Source organism: Ostrea edulis, chromosome 4 (assembly GCF_947568905.1).
Source record: "Ostrea edulis chromosome 4, xbOstEdul1.1, whole genome shotgun sequence".
Lineage (NCBI taxonomy): Eukaryota > Metazoa > Mollusca > Bivalvia > Ostreida > Ostreidae > Ostrea > Ostrea edulis.
In genome coordinates this window covers 41,374,027-41,393,460 of record NC_079167.1, presented here as the reverse complement: position 1 = coordinate 41,393,460, position 19,434 = coordinate 41,374,027, and the positions used below count along the sequence as shown (strand labels likewise).

Genomic DNA, 19,434 nt, shown 5'->3' with positions numbered 1-19,434 from the left:
TATTCATAGATGTTACAATGGTAGAGCCAATGGACAAATGTGGAAACAAACTTTGGTGATCAGGTCTTCCAACAGTCTGTTGGAATAACCATGGACACGAATTGTGTTCCTTTATTACCTGAGTTTTCAATTTTTTACAAGGCAGAATCTATTCAAAAGCTTCTAAATGAGAAGAAATTATCCCTTGCTGTGGCCTTCAGCTCGACAGTTAGATATATCGACGACGTATTATCTATTAACAATAGCCATTTTTATTCGTAGATATCCCAGTGAACTTGAAATAAAAGACACTAACAGACTCTTCCACATCTGCTTCAAACTTAGATATTTTATTGAACACAGATGTTAACGGCAAACCAACAACTAAACTTTATGACATTCGGGATGGATTCAGCTTCTTCATCGTCAACTTCCCATTTTTATGCAGCAATATTCCATTATCACCTGCATTTGGTATTTATGTCTCTAAATTGATTCGATATGGAAGAGCTTGTTTGGCGTATGCTCAGTTTTTAATCTTAATTCGAGGTAGGCTACTGACAACAAGTTGATGTTACAGGGGTTTCAACAGTCTCGTTTAAAGTCAGCATTTCGCAAATTCTATGGTTGTTATCCCGATCTTATTTACCAATACAACCTGTCAAAGGCCGTTCTTGGCACACTGATTTTGACTACGGATTACTATGTTTACCTGATCCAGATATAGGGCTCATGGCGGATGTGGCCAATCAACAGGGATGTTTACTCCTCCTTGACACGTGATTCTACTTCTGACCTCTGGTGTGTCCAGGGATCCGTGTTTGCCCAACTCTTATAACTCCGATAAAGGCGAAGATAACGAACGGTGATCAATCTCATAACTCTTATAAAGAATACAAAATAAAGAGTTGGGCTAACACGGACTCTTGGATAAACCAGAGGTGGGACCAGGTGCCTAGGAGGAGCAACCATCCCCAATCAACCGGTCACACCCGCTATGATTGATACGAATGGTGAAGATAACGACGAATGGTCAATGATTAAGTGAAGGTATCGTGCAGTGATCAATCTCATAAATCCTATAAAAGATACAATAATGAATATTAAGAGAAGAGTAAAGACAGACCCCTGGACATACCCGATTTAGGACGGAAAGGTGAAGATAAAGAACAGTAATCAAAAGCAAATATGTTGAAATATCATCGGCATTTTATTGCACTTTAGCGTGTACAATTTAAAAATTAACTTTCTCTGCTGTGCCACAAGTTCCCTATTGTCATTTTCAACATTGTAAATTATACGATCTAATTGATTGTGTTAAATGCTTTGAAATTTATCTACAAAATTGCAAAGACCACTACGTAAAAAAAAAAAAAAAACCCGGTTGAATGCCTAGGACGGAAATCCTGAATTATGTATTAATGCTTTCCTGTAATGCCCAACTTCGTCTATCATGTACAATTAATGTCAATGTGATGTGCCTGAGAGAGATACTCTCTTGTCTACTTTCCTCATATTGATTACACCATCGAATGTTAATGAATACAATCGATGAGCGTGGAATTATTCGTCCAAAATATCAATTCAACGTGGAAGCGGGAAAGAAAAATGAGATACTCGCATCCTGATGTTTCATCAGCGCTATTCTTTTTCAGCTAAATATTTCATGAAATACAAATGATTTTATGACACTTTCTAATGCACTAAACTTTTTTTTTGGAACGCGTCATAAAATCATTTGTATTCCAGCATACCGTTATGCATTTCCTCATGAAATATTGCTAAGGAAGTATGGCGCCGCTGAAACATCAGAAAACCTGGGTTTTATTTTTACTGTTTACAGACATAAAACAGTTAAAAAAGAGATACCGATAAAATTAATATTGATGAAGTTGTTTTTTGTTTAAGCATTGATTTGCCCACGGGTGATCAAATTTAATGTAGGCCTAAATATAGGCTTACAAGGATGTGGATAAACAGGTACTACTACAATGCATTGGCTTCCCGTGGATTTACCATTATACAAAAAAACCTGTTATACAAAATACCCCCTGCATTCATGTAACATACTACTTGCAGAATGTTCAACTTCACCTTTGACCCCTTTGGGCGCGCTTGATTTGTCTACACCGATCAAAAGTGTACACCTTTCTGTAAGCAAGTGGAAAGGTGTACACGTTTTGGTGTACACCTTCTATATGTACAACCTGTACAGGGTATGTGTTGGTAAATGCACCGAAAAAAATGATATGGCTGAAAAATAGTGCACGTAAGACGGAAAATTTGCATTTTCTCTCTCTCCATAATTTGTTAGGTATAATATATAATGAAAGAATGATTCCAGTGTACTGTATGACAGGTGAAGATAACGAACAGTGATCAATCTCATAACTCCTATATAGGTGAAGATAACGAACAGTGGTCAATCTCATAACTCCTATAAAGGTGAAGATAACGAACAGTGATCAATCTCATAACTCCTATAAAGGTGAAGATAACGAACAGTGATCAATCTCATAACTCCTACAAAGGTGAAAATAACGAACAGTGATCAATCTCATAACTCCTATAAAGGTGAAGATAACGAACAGTGATCAATCTCATAACTTCTATAAAGGTGAAGATAACGAACAGTGATCAATCTCATAACTTCTATAAGCAATACAAAAAAAAAAAAACCTCACATTTTCGTACAACAGAATAGTAAAGATAGATAAACTTGTTATCATTGTTGACAAATTCTTAATTACAGTGATTTAGAAATATTGTTAATTCATAAATATATATAAGTTAATTGTGGATATGAAGGAAATCATAGTATAATAGGCATACAGTAGAGGAAATACCAGCATAAGAGTTATTGCCCTTGGTATTTGTTTGCTATAAATCACCAAAACACAAATTCAGAGTCAAAATATCAACTAATATTTTGGAACATGACCTGGTATTTTTCAGATGTATCAGATATTTATAAATGCACATTAAAATACGTTTTTGTATAAAAAAAAAATAATCTTAAATTCTAGTAATTATCTAATTTGTGCTTGATTGCTTTAAAATCGTTAATTTTCCAATGAAGATCTCCTTGGCTGCCAAACGTCCATATTGAATATATTACACTAAAATAATTTCCACTTGATTATAAAGTGTAAACCGATCAGACCGGATATACAACGGTGTAATGTTGTTTTCCTTAATAGTCTCCGCCATATTTTTAACTGCGTAACTAGGCAGTACTGGTAACTTACAGGTAAATAATAACTAATACAGCTAGAATTAATGCATTTCCAAACTTTACTGAATTTTCATTCCAAAAGCATCACAACTCCTTGAAGCCCGATAAGGTTTGAACAGCCGCTACACCTGGGATAGCAAGATTATTCTAATTATGCCTCTCTTTCCTTTTGTAATGCCTTGGTAACATTTTTTACGATGTATAACCCTATATAGCAATTGTAGACATACAGTAAATCACGGTTACAACGAACATGCTTATAATGAATTCACGCTTAAAGCGAAGTGATTGTCATTCCCAGAAGTTTTAAATGATTTTATGAACGTAATGGATATAACGAATTACGATTATAGTGAATCAAAATTTCTTCGTCCTCAGCACTTTACTCTAAATGTGTTTTACTGTAAAATGCCGGAACAAAGTGGGATTCAATCTAGAGCAGATGTGTGAGAGAGAGAAATTAAATTTACCATACGGGTATTGTAGGGAATGTGACGTCACTAGAAGTAGCCGATGGCGAATCCAACTTCATAAATTTGGCAAGTGGACAATCAGCGTCAATTCGACTGGTATATGAAGAAAGCAGCCCCTCCAATTACACATTCTTAGCGGTCCTGAATACGGGGGATCCTCTGGATACTTCTTCTGTTCTTATAGATAGTAACAACAGGACAATTGAGTATGTCATCCATTCATCGCTCATGTCCAGCCTGAGTTTTGGAGGATATCTTGTAAATTTTACGTTAAGGGGAGACGAAGAATCAACTGCCGTGAAAAAAATGGTTTTGATATATGAGGAGAGGATATCAAATTTTATGGTATACTTGTCAGTTGTTGATATTATAAAACTCAAAGGCTAAATGTATATAATAGACTATATTCAAGCATCCGCCATTAAAATCCGAAAACGAGGCTGACTGTCTACTAATAGAGTTTATTAAGATTCAAAACTGGATGTCCTAATATATATGTACAAAGTATTATATATTTTTCTTCAGTAAATGAATCGCGAATGAATTTAATGCAATCATTTATGTAAGATTTCTGAAGATTCAGGGGAATTAAAAGACTACATAGATGTGAACGAAAAAAGTCGCTGACTGGGCTTTACCGGCAACGCGACAGATAAATAGATATTATACAACACAGTATTTCATATGTACAGACGATATACAAGAATCAAGATTAATGCAAGCTGTAGTATTGTATCTTAAAAACATCGACAGATTGCTTACACTAATAATATGTAGAATTCGTGTAAAAGGTGACTCTTTTTTTCCAGATTCTAACAAATGCTTCAACATTTCTACTGAACCAGGAAGTCTTTTTCGAGGCTTCAATTTCAAGTGGTTCTAATGTCGTGACTGAGTGGGCGTGGGGCGTCCACTCCTGTATTCACGCTGTACAAGGTAACGGAAGTCGGACATTTTCCGTCAATGTCCATTTCACTGAAGTCGGACAATTCAACTTAACAGTCAACGCAGTTAACCCTGTTTCAAATTATTCAACTTTTGTTGTGGTCACTGTTTACCATGGAATAAACGGTATCAGCTTGGATTGTCCATTAAAGATTTGGACCACTGAAACAGCAAATATCACCATTACGATGGCATCGTCTGCTAAAGTCCCCCAAGGTACTCTGAAAGCTGAATTGATATATGATGACGACAGTGACAATGAGGTCTTTGATTTGTCCACAAGAGTATCTGATTTAAACACTTTGGGAGTTGTATTCCCTAAGTGGTACAATGCCACTGGTAATTACACTGTCACGAGTCGCGTTTTTACGGAAGTGGACGAACGTAACCTTTCATGCGAAATTCTCGTCTGTGAAGAACTTCAGGTTTCTCTCACATTTAACAGTTACGGGAAATACAACACCCCGGTCCTGTTTGATTTCATGAATAAACCAAGCGTTAATTTTTTCTACGTTGTCGATTTTGGAGATAACACATCGCAGGAAAGCAGAGACACCGTCCTTAACGAACGATACAGCATTACGCCGTTTTACAAAAGTTACAACCTGTCTGGTGTCTACAACATCACATCTACCTCTTGCAGTAGCTGTACCTGCCTTGTTGACTGTTACGTCATCAGCATATTAAGTATGGTTCTGTTTTTATTTCTGTTACATCATCAGTGTATTGGGCATTTTTCTGCTTTTATTTCTGTTAAGTCATCGGTATATTGAGTATAGTTCAGTTTTGTTTTTATTTCTGTTACGTCATCAATATATTGGTTATGGTTCTGTTAAACTCCCCGTCGAGGCTTCATCTAGATACAATCAAATCACACTTGTCATTCCCCGTAACCGGAAAGAAGACTCTGACAAGGATCGGCGCAAATATGGCATCAAATCGATGCATTTCTTCGACGGAAGCGCGCATGTGGATGAAGTTAAAAGGGTAAAACCGAATCCATTATCTGCGGTTTGGGAAATACCAGAGTAGTTACGATTGATCTAGATATCCTTTAATAACTTTTAAAGTGATGACTAAACAACAATGCTGATTGGATAAAAAATTCTCTTAATTTCTTAGTAAAAATAAATTTTGTCCGGATTTCATCTGCACTGAGCACGCGGAATTACTTTTCTCTGGAATGCATCTTCCCCATTCTGATTTTAACAGTGTAATTCAAAAACCATATTTTGTTAACTAATTTCTGAAAGTGGAAGTTTTTCGGGAGAGTAAATAGACGACCGCATTGCAAATGTTTGGCGTAGCTATATATCACTTACCGTCATACATCCAAGGCTAGATGTAGGATACCGGAATCTGCCGAAGTTTGCCGAATGGAGTATATGGTTCTGTTTTTATTTCTGTTACATCATCAGCATATTGGGTATGATTCCCCCTTTATTTCCACTCCTTTTATTAGACAGACCTTAACATTAAAATTCTATAAACATAATTAGCATGATAACGAATCATAAATTTCTTCTTTTCCAGCTGGTATTACTTCATTTGATGTAGCCAATGACAGCTCTAACTTTATCAAAATCCCTGAAGGAGAAACCTCAACAGTACATTTAGTATACGATACACAAGACGCCGATTCAAACTATTCCCTCTCTGCAGCAATTTCGTCTGGGCCAACTCTGAATACTGCAGATGCTTCCATTGTTGACAGCAGTAAAAGCGTAACATTCACGGTTGCTTCGTCATCCATAAATTCTCTTGAATATGGGACATATGCATTGACCCTAAACTTAACACAGAGAACAAACAATGTTGTAGATACATACTCCAAGGAATTGATAATATATTATGAAGAACCCGTAACATGCATTCAGGTATGTACATGTACGATACTTTTCCATTGTTAAGATTTTTCTTGTATACAACAGAGTAACGGTTATATATCTACATTCTCTCTCTCTCTCTCTCTCTCTCTCTCTCTCTCTCTCTCTCTCTCTCTCTGTCTCTCTCTCTCTCTCTCTGTTATTAGTTATATGGACTCACATTCCCTGTCACAGTTTAGCGACACGGGAGAATATATACTTTGACAGGGAATCCAAATATCCTGCCAAGAATCCATAACTAACGAATATGTGCTACTGTAGGGCGATGTTCATAACTAACGAATATGTGCTACTGTAGGGCGATGTTCATAACTAACGAATATGTGCTACTGTAGGGCGATGTTCATAACTAACGAATATGTGCTACTGTAGGGCGATGTTCATAACTAACGAATATGTGCTACTGTAGGGCGATGTTCATAACTAACGAATATGTGCTACTGTAGGGCGATGTTCATAACTAACGAATATGTGCTACTGTAGGGCGATGTTTATAGTGTTTATTTTATCAAGTGGTTAGGTATATCGATCTATCGACGCCATTTTGTATCCCATGTATTCTTGGCAGTATACACCCGGTATCTTAAAGTGTCGGATCTACAAAGTGGATACTTGGTCATATACAAACATTTTTTATAAATCTTAAACATGACCAGTGGCGATGGGTCTCTTTCTCAGGACAAACTAAGATGACTAGAAAAAGAAAAAGATGTACAAAAAAGCTGAGCATTAATCAACAAACATACAATGTAAATACACTGAAAATTACATGTGTGTTGCTTTTGGTTTGGTAATCAATATATATGTTGTTGACAGTAAATTGGGACAGAAAATCTTTTAAAGGATAATATAGCATTCGCAAGAGATGACTATGACGATAATATATAGCATTCACGATTCCTTACTAAGCAACAATGTTTGATATCGACTATCCAATTTGTCTGTGGGAATTCGGGTTAGAATATATCATCAGTACCCCTTGCTTGTCGTAAGAGGCGGCTAAATGGGACAGTCCTTCGGATTAGATCGCAAAAACCGAAGCCCCATGTCACAGCAGGTGTGGCACGATAAAAACTCCCCCTGCTCAAAGGCATAAATTTTGCAGCTCTTCACCGGCAATGGTGACGTCTCCATATGAATGAAAAATTCTCGAGAGGGACGTTAAGCAATATACTGTTAATCAATCAATCCAATTTGTTCGCAGCTGTTGTTGCATCAGCAAAACCACTGGTTAAAAATGAATATTTGATGCTCAATGAAAAATGTTTTCAGACAAAAAAAGTCGACAAAAATTGACAATATCTGATGTTTCTATAGACTGTCTTTATATTCCAGGAAAAAATATAATTTTGTAATTTTACAGCTGTCTGTTTCTCCATATGTGGTGATTGGCGAAACGTCCTTTTTAAATGTTACTTTGGATGGTTCAAACATCGAAACGGAATGGTACTTTGACCAGAATGAAACTTGTACTTACGAGCATGACGGACAAGGCATGCGGAGTATCAACTTCAATTTTACTTTTTCAGTTGGGGGGTCCGTCAATATTACTGTAATTGCTTCCAACACAATTTCTGAGGGAATGACGAATGCATTGTCGACAGCACTCCACAGAATTAGTGGAATATCCTTCATCACCACGACAGGATCGCTTTTAGAAACTAAACAAACAGCATTGTTCAAATTCATTCTTGATCCGATGGCCTTGCAACCTCAAGGACACATTAATGTTACAATATATTTTGCTGATGGCTCTCCTCATGAAGAATACCAGCTATACAATGAAATGTCACTCACGACAATGCAAATGAATGGATTTCAATTGCAACATATTTTCAATAAGCAAGGTAACTTTTCTGTGATGGCAACATTGAACTCTGAAGTTGATATCAAAGAGTACACTACAGATGTCTATGTTTGGGATAAGTTGGACAATGTGAGTCTGACCTGTAGCCAAACGTATGTCGAAGTAAAGGAAGAAATTTCATTTTCATTTTCTAATCCTCCAAATTCCAATTTCCAGTATTTGATTGAATATGGCGATGGTTCGTCGGAGGCTAATTCTGCCTCGGAGCTTTTTAAGAATTACTCACTTGGGACGCCGTGGAATAAATCATATGATTCACCTAACGTATACCATGTCAGAGCAACACTTTTCAATCCATTCCACACTCAAACAACTACTCTGATAATCACAGTTGAACACCCAATTATACAACATGCGTTTCATCTATCTCCCACAACAAACGTAATTCCCGTGCCCGATGGAAATGAGGTATTCACGCTGAGCTATACCAGCACCGAACCTCCACCTACTAATATTCTATGTACTTTCGATTATGGAGACGGTGATATCGAAACTAATCTATCTTCAGTTATATCGAATAACAGTCCTATCATAAAATCGCATACATACAAGGCAAGTGGTCGATATATTGTTCAGTTTTCTTGTTTAAATCGAGTGAGTTCAATGCACACGACTTCAACTATAGACGTGCAGTCCTACATAATGAGCGATTTTAACATAAATTACGGAAACAACGTAAAACTTATGAATATGACAACATTGCAAGTTAAACCAGATGCAACTTACAGACACAATGCAATATCTAAACCTATACCGGTAAATGTGGATTTTCATATATCTTTAAAAAACTGTTCAAGAATGCCATCAAATATTGAGGTCAGTTGGAACTTTGACGACCAAAGAATTGAATACGGAATACAAGAGTCTTTCCTTAAAAGCCACGAATTCACTCAACGAAAAAACCATTCTATGACGTTTACCTTCAACTTCACGCCAAACAATACAAAGCATTCATTTTATTATTGGCTTCAAATGGGATTAGTCAAATTTACCGTTGATGAACAAGTAGGACTCGTTTCAGAAAAATACTTTCACTTTTCAGCAGTTGGTATGGAGAATGCAATCTATACTTTTGATCCTGGCTCCAGTAATGTTTATATGAAGCCAGCACACGATTCAGCAAATGTGACGTATAATGGGTACGGTACCTTCTTGCCTAAGGTGACGGCTCGGAATAGTACTATGACGGAAGTGGTGTACTTAGGGGACACAGTGAAAGCAGATTTTGCTTTAGAAAAGGAGCTATCAATCTCTGTTTCTAATACAACCGTCCTACTTCCACCCGGTCATACAAATATATCTGTAGAGTCTAATACAGCTTTACCGTTTGTGACATGCAGTTTCACATCAGGAGATATCATTGACAAAAAGGTTTATTTGCAGACAGCAAATATCACGCCGTCGGAACCTATGATTTTCCGTTACACGTATTTAACCTTAGGCAGACACATTCTAACATTTAACTGCTCAAATTATGTCGAGGTCCTCATATTAAGTAACCTCACTTTGTTAATACACAACCCTTGCTTTACCTATCATGGTATTTTTGATCGTAAATACGCTTTATATGAAAACCCGATGAAAGCATACACATCGAAGGATGTCTATGTTTCCAGCAGAATGGAAGTGATCTGTATCGGAAAAACACCAGGTTTTGAATGGAACACGTTCAAGTGTATGGATGCATTAAGCGCAGAGAGTTGCAACAATACGATCCCAATTAACCCTACCCAAGGTACAAATGTCTTTCGTCGCGGACACATTGCACCAGGTATCTACCAAATATCGTTAAATGTTTCATTGGATAAAACATGGATAAAAGAGTATATGTACATTGAGTTTATAAAGCCACCGCCATATGCTTTCATCATCGGTGGATCAAAAAGGCCAGTGAAATTTATAGACGAAACGATTGAGATCGATGCATTTACAGGATCATATGATGGTGCAACTGGACATGGGAATAATAAAAATCTCTCGTTTTCCTTTGTGTGCAAAATGTGAGTGAAAGTTTAAACTTTTAAACAAATTAAGCTAGGTTCTAACAGTGGTAGGGACCAAGTAATGTAAGTTGTGTGTTTTCTTTTTGCAGCAGATCATCTATGATTCGATAAATTGCTTTTTAGTTTTCATGCATAGGATAAAGATAAAAAGTGAACGAAAATGTATATATATAGACATATTCTTGTCCTATATGTTTCAGTGATATTGATAGAATCCATTACTAATTACACATAGTCTACTTTTAGGATTAAAGAAATTAAAGTCGGAGAATATTGTTTTGAAGATATGTAACTTTGTCTTTGGCCAAAATGAATATGCTCTATTTACATTTGCGACTAATACTTGTCAGGTTTTCTTCAAATGACTATCAAGAGATAGAGGAATCGTTCACCAATCGTGCAAGCACCGGGGACTGTACGCTAGTAGGTGTTGAAAGTGGGAAAGGAACACTTAACGTAACGACAGCGCCAGGTTACGCTGTGACTGCAAATGTGAGCGATGGACAGAAGTTTTCAATTTTTACACAATTTCTGAGTATTCTAGAAGGGAATCCTCCAAATATGTTATTAAAGTAAGTGTCTGAAATACGAATAATATCATTCAATATTTTCATGAATGACAAACTTTTCCAAAACATAGAAGTATTATTTCATTCAAAAAATATTTTTCACACCAGTTGTTAGACCGTGTTTTTCTTACTAATTTTGAGTACGGATTACTCCATTTACCTGATCAACATAGATGACTCATGGCGGGTATGACCGGTCAACAGGGGATGTCTACTCATCCTGCACCAGATCCCACCTCTGGTGTTTTCAGGGGTCCGTGTTTGCAGTGTACTTGTTTTGTTACTTTATAGAATTGATAAGATTGATTCGATACTCAAGAGCTTGTTATGCGTATGATCAGTTTTTTAAGTCGAGGCAGGCTACTGACAAATACGTTGATGTTACAGGGGTTTCAACAGTCTCGTTTAAAGTCAGCATTTTGCAAATTTCATGGTTGTTATAACGATCTAATTTGCCAATGCAACCTGTCATTGGGTCAAATGCTGTCTGATGTGTTTCATACCAACCGTTGGGCCGTTCTTAATATTTACATGCTGATTTTGACTACGGATTACATGTTTCACTGATAAAAATATAGGGCTCACGGTGGGTGTGGTCTATCAACAGGAATGCTTACTCCTCCTAGGCACCGGATCCTACCTCTGATCTGATCAACAAATCTACTATAATTTTATTTCTTCATATTTTTATATTGATATTCATTATGGCGTAGAATAATATTCTGACGCCTAATGGACACAGCTTTTGAATTCAATGGTATGTTCAGGGGTCCGTATTTGCCCACCTTTTGATTTTGTATTTCTTATAGGAGTTTTAAGATTGAAACTCTTCTTTATCGTCACCTTTTCATTCCAGCTCTGGTATGGCCAGGGGTCTGTCTTAACTCTTCTCTTAACATTGTATATTTCATAGGATTTATGAGATTGATCACTGTGCGATACCTTCACTTAATCATTGACCATTCGTCGTTATCTTCACTATTGACATCTGTTTAACACTGTCTCTTTTTTGATAAAGTTGTAGCATAAACTGTGGCGAAAAGTACGCTATAACGGCCAAGATGAACGTGTACGCAAGGTGCTTGGATTGTCATCCCGAGGAGACTCTCCAATACTCTTGGAGTCTTTTGAAGGTCACAAATGGAATAGAAAATGAGGTCCTCGATTTTGCGAATAAATCAGCTACAGGTGATATATTTCTAAATGAGAGAACTAGTAATGATTCAAATTCATACTATTTATTTTATGTAAACAATGTGAGTCTCATGCGAAAAAGTATAGTATAGATGCTTATTTCTAGCCACCTGATCCCACCTCTGGTGTGTCAAGGGGTCCGTGTTTCCTCTGCTCTTAATTTTGTATTATTCATTGCAATTATAAAATTGATCACTGTTAGTTTCTCACTTGTTCATAGTATAACAAGTTTTCATGTTATCCTGTGGATTACTTTCTTTCAGGCCTTGACACTGCAACAATGGTTATAAAGGAAAAATCGTTTGAATCAGGAGTCCACTATGTTTTAAAACTGAACGCATCTTCTTTAGCCAAAGGTCGATCGGGATTTAGTGTGGTAGCAATGGATATCAAAACAAATTACCCTCCATATAACGGGAACTGTAGAGTAGAACCACAAGAAGGTATTACCCAGTATTACAAATGTGGGTTATGTACGGTGAGTGAAGGGTATTTAAGGATAATTTCGTCATCTACACCCTCCACACTGTATATACACATCAGGTATACACCCTCCACCCTGCATAAATACACCAGGTACAGTGTATACACGTTAAAGTAGTAATACAACCATATCGATTTATCGTCATAGAACTAGACAATTGTTGTACACATCTATTTTTATGATTTCCAAACTAAACGCATTATGAATCTTTTTTACGTCCCATTCGAAAATTAAAACACTCAGGTAGATACGTCACCAGCTGTAGCTGAAGTGGCACAATTTTTCACCTACACATGACACTCAGAGCTGTTTACACTTTGAACAGGCTCTCCCTTTTTAAGGCGGATGTGATCGGTCAATAGAGGGTGCTTTTGATTCTGGAAAATGTGTAAATGCCGGAACAATTGACGGTTTACACTTCGATCTGTCCCTGGTTTGAGTAATGTGCATATCTTTATTAGCGGTAGGAAACAAGCAAAAAGTTCGGAAAATTTAGTGAACACGCATTTTGCTTCTCGGAAATACGGTAGTACGAAACTCGTGCAAAATGCATGCATCCATCCAAAAGCTGTAGACTGGTTTGTTTTTTTTCGCTTGCCGGAAGAGTCCAAGAATTCTATTCAATACATTCCATGTCAGCTTTAATATTCTGCTGAAATTATGTTACCAGAGAATGTAATCAAATGCTCCGTGCATAAACATTTGCGGAGTATGATATTCATAATTATCGACGTTTGCGGAGTATGATATTCATAATTATCGACGTACAAGATTTATCAAATTAATTAAATTTTTCTTAAATCAATATGAATAACATATTTGAATTATCTTGGAAATGATATAGAGAATCAGTATAAATAATATCATTGTTTTTGGAACGAACAATAATTTTATCAATACAATCCTTGAATTAATCCTTTCATTCATTCAACTGAGCTGAACTTTGTGCATTAGAATTAATTCTTATTTTAGGAAAGGCTATGAAAGATTCTTTTAATGTAATTTGCGAAGACTGGGTCGATGAAGGCTCCAGGGATACTAAGAAACTCGCCATCGACAGCGAGGCACAGGAGCCATTGACATATTTGTACGAGACTGTGACGAAATCAAATGTTAGTGGAGTAATAGAGGAAACCACAACTGAAATACACAGTGGAGGTTTGACTTATCATATTTATGTACGCGGAAAATGTCTGCATTTTGTAACCATCATTAGTATACTCTAAGACATCTTAGCAACGTAATGTTTATAATGTTTTAAAGTGTAATGTTTTTGAAACCTATGACATCAGATATGTAGAACTCACGGCGGGTGTGACCGATCAAATGGAGTGATAACTCCTCCTGGGCACCTGCTCCCACCTCTGGTATGCCCAAGGGGTTGTGTTTGTCGTACTCTTAATTTGTATTCTGTATAGGAGATTGCTCACTGTTCGTTATTTTCTGCTCGCCTGTTGTCCGTCGTCTGTCTGTAAACTTTTTACATTTTCGACTTCTTCTCCAGAACCACTGGGTCAATTTCAACCAAACTTTACCAAGAGCATCCTTGGGTAAAGGGATTTCAAGTTTATTCAAATGAAGGGTCATGTTTCTTTCAAAGGGGAGATAATCACAAAAATGCACAAATAGGGTGGGGTCATTTAAATATCTTCTTCTCAAGAACCACTGGGCCAGAAAAGCTGAAATTTACATGAAAGCTTCCTGACATAGTGCAAATTTCAGTTTTTTAAATTCATGGCCCCCGGGGGTTGGATGGTGCCACAATAGGGAATCAAATTTTACATACAAATATTTAGGAAGAAACTTTAAAATTCTTCTTTTCAACAACCACAGAGCCAGAAAAGCTGAGATTTACATGAAAGCTTCCTGACATGATGCAGTTTTAAATTTGGTAAAATCATGGCCCCCGGGGGTATGATGGGGTCATAATAGAGGTTCAAAGTTTTACATACAAATATATAGGGAAAATCTTGAAAAACAATCTTCTCAAAAACCACAGAGCCAGAAAAGCTGATATTTACATGAAAGCTTCTTGACATAGTGCAAATTCAAGTTTGTGAAAATCATGGCCCCGGGGGTTGGATGGGGCCACAATAGGGGTTCAAATTTTTACATACATATATATAGGGAAAATCTTTAAAAACATTCTTCTCAAAAACCACAGAGACAGAAAACTGATATTTACATGAAAGCTTCCTGATATAGTGCAGGTTTAAGCTGAAATTTACATGAAAGTTTCTTTACATAGTGCAAATTCAAGTGGATTAAAATCATGGCCCCTAGGGGTAAAATAAGGCGACAATAGAGGATCAAAGTTTTACATACAAATATATAGGGAAAATCATTAAAAATCTTCTGATAAAAATCACTGGGCCAGAAAAGTTTACATTCACATGAAAGCTTCCTGACATAGTCCAGATTCAATTTTGAAAAAATCTTGGCCCCCGGAAGTAGGTTGGGACCACAATAGGGATCAACGTTTAACATGCGAATATATAGGAAAAGTCTTTAAATATGAGCCAAAGTGATTCAGGTGAGCGATGTGGCCCATGAGCCTTTTGTTCATTTTAACATATTTGCTATTTAAAGTGGTACAATTTATGTTTAATGATTAAAATCTAATATATTAAATATTAAAAGAAACACATACCGAAAGACATATTAAAACCCCTACATGAATATAAAAAATCAGACGTAAACGTCATCTAATCATTAAACAGCTTTGACAACTTTTCATCTCAGGAGAAAGTTCTGCAATAAACATGATGTTGCCATTAGGAAAAGAAGAGTTCAACTACACAATGGACATACGGGTTCAAATTTTCGATCGATTTGGAGACTACAATATAAGCACTACATCAGTGAGAGTAAGAATAACTAACAAATACACGGTATCATTGAATTATGTCACATGTTGCATACGCATTCTTATGTCAATATTAACATGCTGGTTTTGACTACAGATCACTCCGTTTACCTGATCAAGATAGAGGAATCATGGCAAGTGTGACCGGTCAATAGGGGATGTTTACTCCTCTTAGGCACCTGATTCCACCTCTGGTGTGTCCAGGGGTCCGTGTTTGCCCTTGTCTTAATCATGTATTTTTTTTTAAAGGATTCATGATATTGATCACTGTTCGTTATCTTCACTTCTCCATGTTTATAAATATTGATAATAGTCACATTCTCTTGCTGTGGCCTTCAATTCGACATTTAGATATATCGACGATGTTTATCTATTAACAATAATACTTTTCATTCATATGTCGATTCAATATATCCCAATGAAATCGAAATAAAAGACACCACAGAGTCATCAACTTCTGCTTCATGCTTAAATATTTTATTTAAAGTAGATATTAACGTCAAACTGATTTCGACTTCTCCACCGTCAACTTCCAATATTTATGTAGCAATATTCCATTATCACCTGCATATGGTATTTATATCTCTCAACTGATTCGATACACAAGAGCTTGTTCTGCGTATGGTCAGTTTTTAAATCGAAGCAGGCTACTGACAAACAATTTGATGGTGCAGGGGTTCAAACAGTCTCGTCTAAAATCAGCATTTCGCAAATTATATGGTCGTTATAACGATCTATTTTGCCAATGCAACCTATCATTGGGTGAAATGCTGTCTGACGTCTTTCATGCCGATTGTTAGACCGTTCTTGGCACACTGATTTTGCCTACGGATAACTCTGTTTACCTGATCAAGATATAGAGCTTATGGCGGGTGAGACCGGTCGACAGGAGATGCTTACTGCTACTAGGCACCTGATTCCACCTCTGGTATATCCAGGGGTCCGTGTTTGCCCAACTCTCTATTTTGTATTGCTTATAGGAGTTATGAGATTGATCACTGTTCGTTATCTCCACCTTTCATGCAGGAATGAATTTGTGTATATTCTCTCTGCAAACGATACAATATAATTCTATTTCTAATCGTCGTTGGATATATACATGTCTGGATGTTTTGAAAAAAGGACGATATAATCTTTTTACATATATGTATATATAATATATAAAACCCAAGCCAATACTGTCCAAATTCAAGATGCTAATTAACGCTAAAGTCTGTTATGCATTTTATCTGTAGGTAAACCCTCTAGAGAATGTAATTCCCAAAAACAATCACGACACGGCGGCTGTGAATCAACTCTTTGATTCTTTCTCTAAAGTTCTGAATACAACTCAGGCTGGTGGGAATTCTATGGCGGTTGTTAGGCTTGTAAACTCGGCTCTGTCTTACTTTCAAAGCGGAAATGAGGTATGCATTACTAATGTCTTATTTAATTATCTATACACACTTCATAATAGACATTTGTTATCAAAACATACCCGTATTTCCAGTAGCATTTAAATTATGTTTTCATAATTCTAAAATGTTTGAGTAATGTGTTGTGTATCGCTATTTGCACTAAATTGAATTCGATTGTTCTAGAGAAATGATATTTATAATTATTGTGAGACCTGTGACCTAGATAGTTCTAGAAAGTTATGTTTACTTTTTATTGACATCTGTGACCAAGGTTGTAATGGTTGCATCATGGTCTTTCAAGATTGTACTAGAAAATTCATCCCTATTATATATACATTGAAATTCTTCTGATTAAAAAGAACTCTGATTAGACACTCTCAATGTATTCGATACAGAATCGCGACACATTGGGAGATCAAAAGCAATGAAGCTGACATACTACATTTCACAATATCAACCTCATGACCCTCCTCCACTCATTAGAACTCTTGATCTATGATCATGCCTATTTGAGATATTTTTGTTTGTTATACACCTTCATTTTCTTTCCTATATAAAACTAATACGATTTAGAACCAACATTTTAACTGTTAAACCAATTCTCACACTCATGTCTATTGACCGGTCAACAGTTTACGAACTGTTGACCGGGCAATAGTCTGCCTTTTTTCCATTGGCTACGCAAGTCACGTGATTATTGATCTGCTGCTTTGCTAGCCTTAGTACGTAAGTCCTCGAGCTCGCGCTTCATACTTAACGTAGTGCAGTAGGCTGTGACGTCATAGCTACTGCTTTGCTTACGCAATGGCGAGGTTCAGTGATTTACAAGTAACTGATGATGGAATCAGAATTTATTAGATGAAACGCTAAGCAGGAATACGAAAAATGTAATGATTGATTATTAATTCGGATATTGGGTATGTTTTCTTTTAAACTAGTGGATACGTTGATAATTATATTTTCCCGCGTTTCGTTAGTAATAGCGGGAAAATGTTGTATTGACGGTACAGTATATTGTACAGGTAGAATGGAATGATCCATTATTAGCCAATAGAATGCGAGTTAGAAAAACGGGTTTTCGAGCTGCAATTCAGGTATTCACTTCTAGCCGCCGTTCGTCACGAGATAAACGAAACTTAATGGATAATTAAATCTTATGTTTTCATCCATGCCATGCAAAGGTTAAACATTTACAAATAAGTTGTGAGGTCCGTTCACAAACCCCTGCATCCAGCGGCACTTGGCAACGGACACAGGTTTTCTAGAGTTTTTTGCGATTTTCATCGTTTTATTTCTAGTTTTTTCCTGGCCGGCCCTGATGCTATATAGAGGGGGTTTGAGGTATATTTAAAAGTATTGTTATTTATGTATTGCTCATATTTTGTATATGGAATTGGAAGGTTATCTTAATTTTTTGTATATGGGAAAACGCCTTGTTTTTCTGCGAATTGTGTATTTAGAATACAATAAATTACGGGCGTCCAGCAATCACGGCTGGCTGTCAGGCAATGTATGTTAGTGTTATGTTTTTGGTGTTAAAATGTAGTATAGTTAATACACGTATGCAATTACACTGTCTTGTTGAAAGTTCGAAGTCAACAAACCATGCGTATCTCGTAAAAACAACCTTTAAAAAATGAAGATGTATAACAAAACAGTTATAGACTGTGTCCTCGGACAACAGCTGTTTTATTTGACCCTTGAACGGATCTGTTGCCCGAAGCCTACTGTTGTCCTCGAACCCAGTCAATAACTGTATAATACTGTATTGAGAACTATACTAATGCCCAGGTGTTTCATCTGACATTGTTATACACTTTCATTTCTTTCCTCTATAAAACTAATACGATTTAGAACGAACATTTTTTAAACTGTGAAACCAACTCTCACTCTCGTGGACTATTGACAGCTTACGAACTGTTGCCCGGGCAATAGACTGTCCACTTTCTATTTCTTGACGTATATAACTGATAATGAAATACAGAATTCATTAGATTCATTGTATCTTGCTTTAACGTCTCTCTCGAGAATATTTTACTCATATAGAGACGTCACCAAGACTGGTGAAGGGTTTCAAATTTAGGCTTTTGCGCGGCACTAGCGTCCTTTGAGTAGTGAGGATTCTTTAGCGTGCCACACCTACTGCGATACGGGACATCAGTTTTTAAGGACGTCACCGAGGACCCGTGACATTCACACCTGATGCCGAGCGTTTGGCGATGGAACTGTCACTACCTGTTTTAACGACGTAGGTCTGTCGCGGCCAGGATTCGAACCCCGGCCTCCCGCATGCGGGGTGAACGCTCTATCCTCTTGGCCACCACGGCGGTTTTTATTAGATGAAAAGTAGAGCAGAAACATGAAAAATATAATTATCAATTAGGATAAAGTAATGTTTTCTTTAATATACACAATCACACTGTCCTGTTCAAATTTCCATGTTCAAAGTCAACAAACCATGTGTGTTGTTGACATGTATAATACTATTTGCACTCAGTTGACCTGGATGGTTCTGGAAAGTTTTGTTTACTTGCCA

General features: G+C 36.7%; 3 protein-coding genes across 3 annotated transcripts in view; 2 read left to right on the top strand and 1 right to left on the bottom strand.

The window, feature by feature from the left end:
• LOC125670090 (uncharacterized) overlaps positions 1-19,434 on the bottom strand; it is a 675,065-nt gene that overhangs the window by 240,348 nt on the left and 415,283 nt on the right. The gene's annotated exons all lie outside the window — the stretch shown is intronic.
• LOC125669006 (uncharacterized) lies at positions 6,235-13,935 on the top strand. Its single transcript, XM_056161373.1, has 7 exons — positions 6,235-6,509; positions 7,882-10,385; positions 10,739-10,960; positions 11,976-12,145; positions 12,415-12,594; positions 13,608-13,793; positions 13,928-13,935. Exons 2-7 carry the CDS (start codon positions 8,014-8,016, stop codon positions 13,933-13,935), a joined length of 3,138 nt encoding a protein of 1,045 aa, XP_056017348.1. The 5' UTR covers positions 6,235-6,509; positions 7,882-8,013.
• Positions 15,385-19,434, top strand: part of LOC125669005 (uncharacterized) — a 29,142-nt gene continuing 25,092 nt past the window's right edge. The window contains exons 1-2 of the mRNA XM_056161372.1: positions 15,385-15,502; positions 16,737-16,907. Coding sequence (XP_056017347.1) covers positions 15,398-15,502; positions 16,737-16,907 — 276 coding nt within the window. The 5' untranslated portion in view covers positions 15,385-15,397. The remainder of the gene's footprint in view (positions 15,503-16,736; positions 16,908-19,434) is intronic.

Coding starts and splice junctions, on each gene's coding strand:
- LOC125669006 (XM_056161373.1), top strand. CDS start 8,014: ATGCGGAGTATCAACTTCAATTTTACTTTTTCAGTTGGGGGGTCCGTC. Junction 10,386..10,738: donor TTTTCCTTTGTGTGCAAAAT/GTGAGTGAAAGT, acceptor AATACTTGTCAG/GTTTTCTTCAAATGACTATC. Junction 10,961..11,975: donor CCTCCAAATATGTTATTAAA/GTAAGTGTCTGA, acceptor TTTTTGATAAAG/TTGTAGCATAAACTGTGGCG.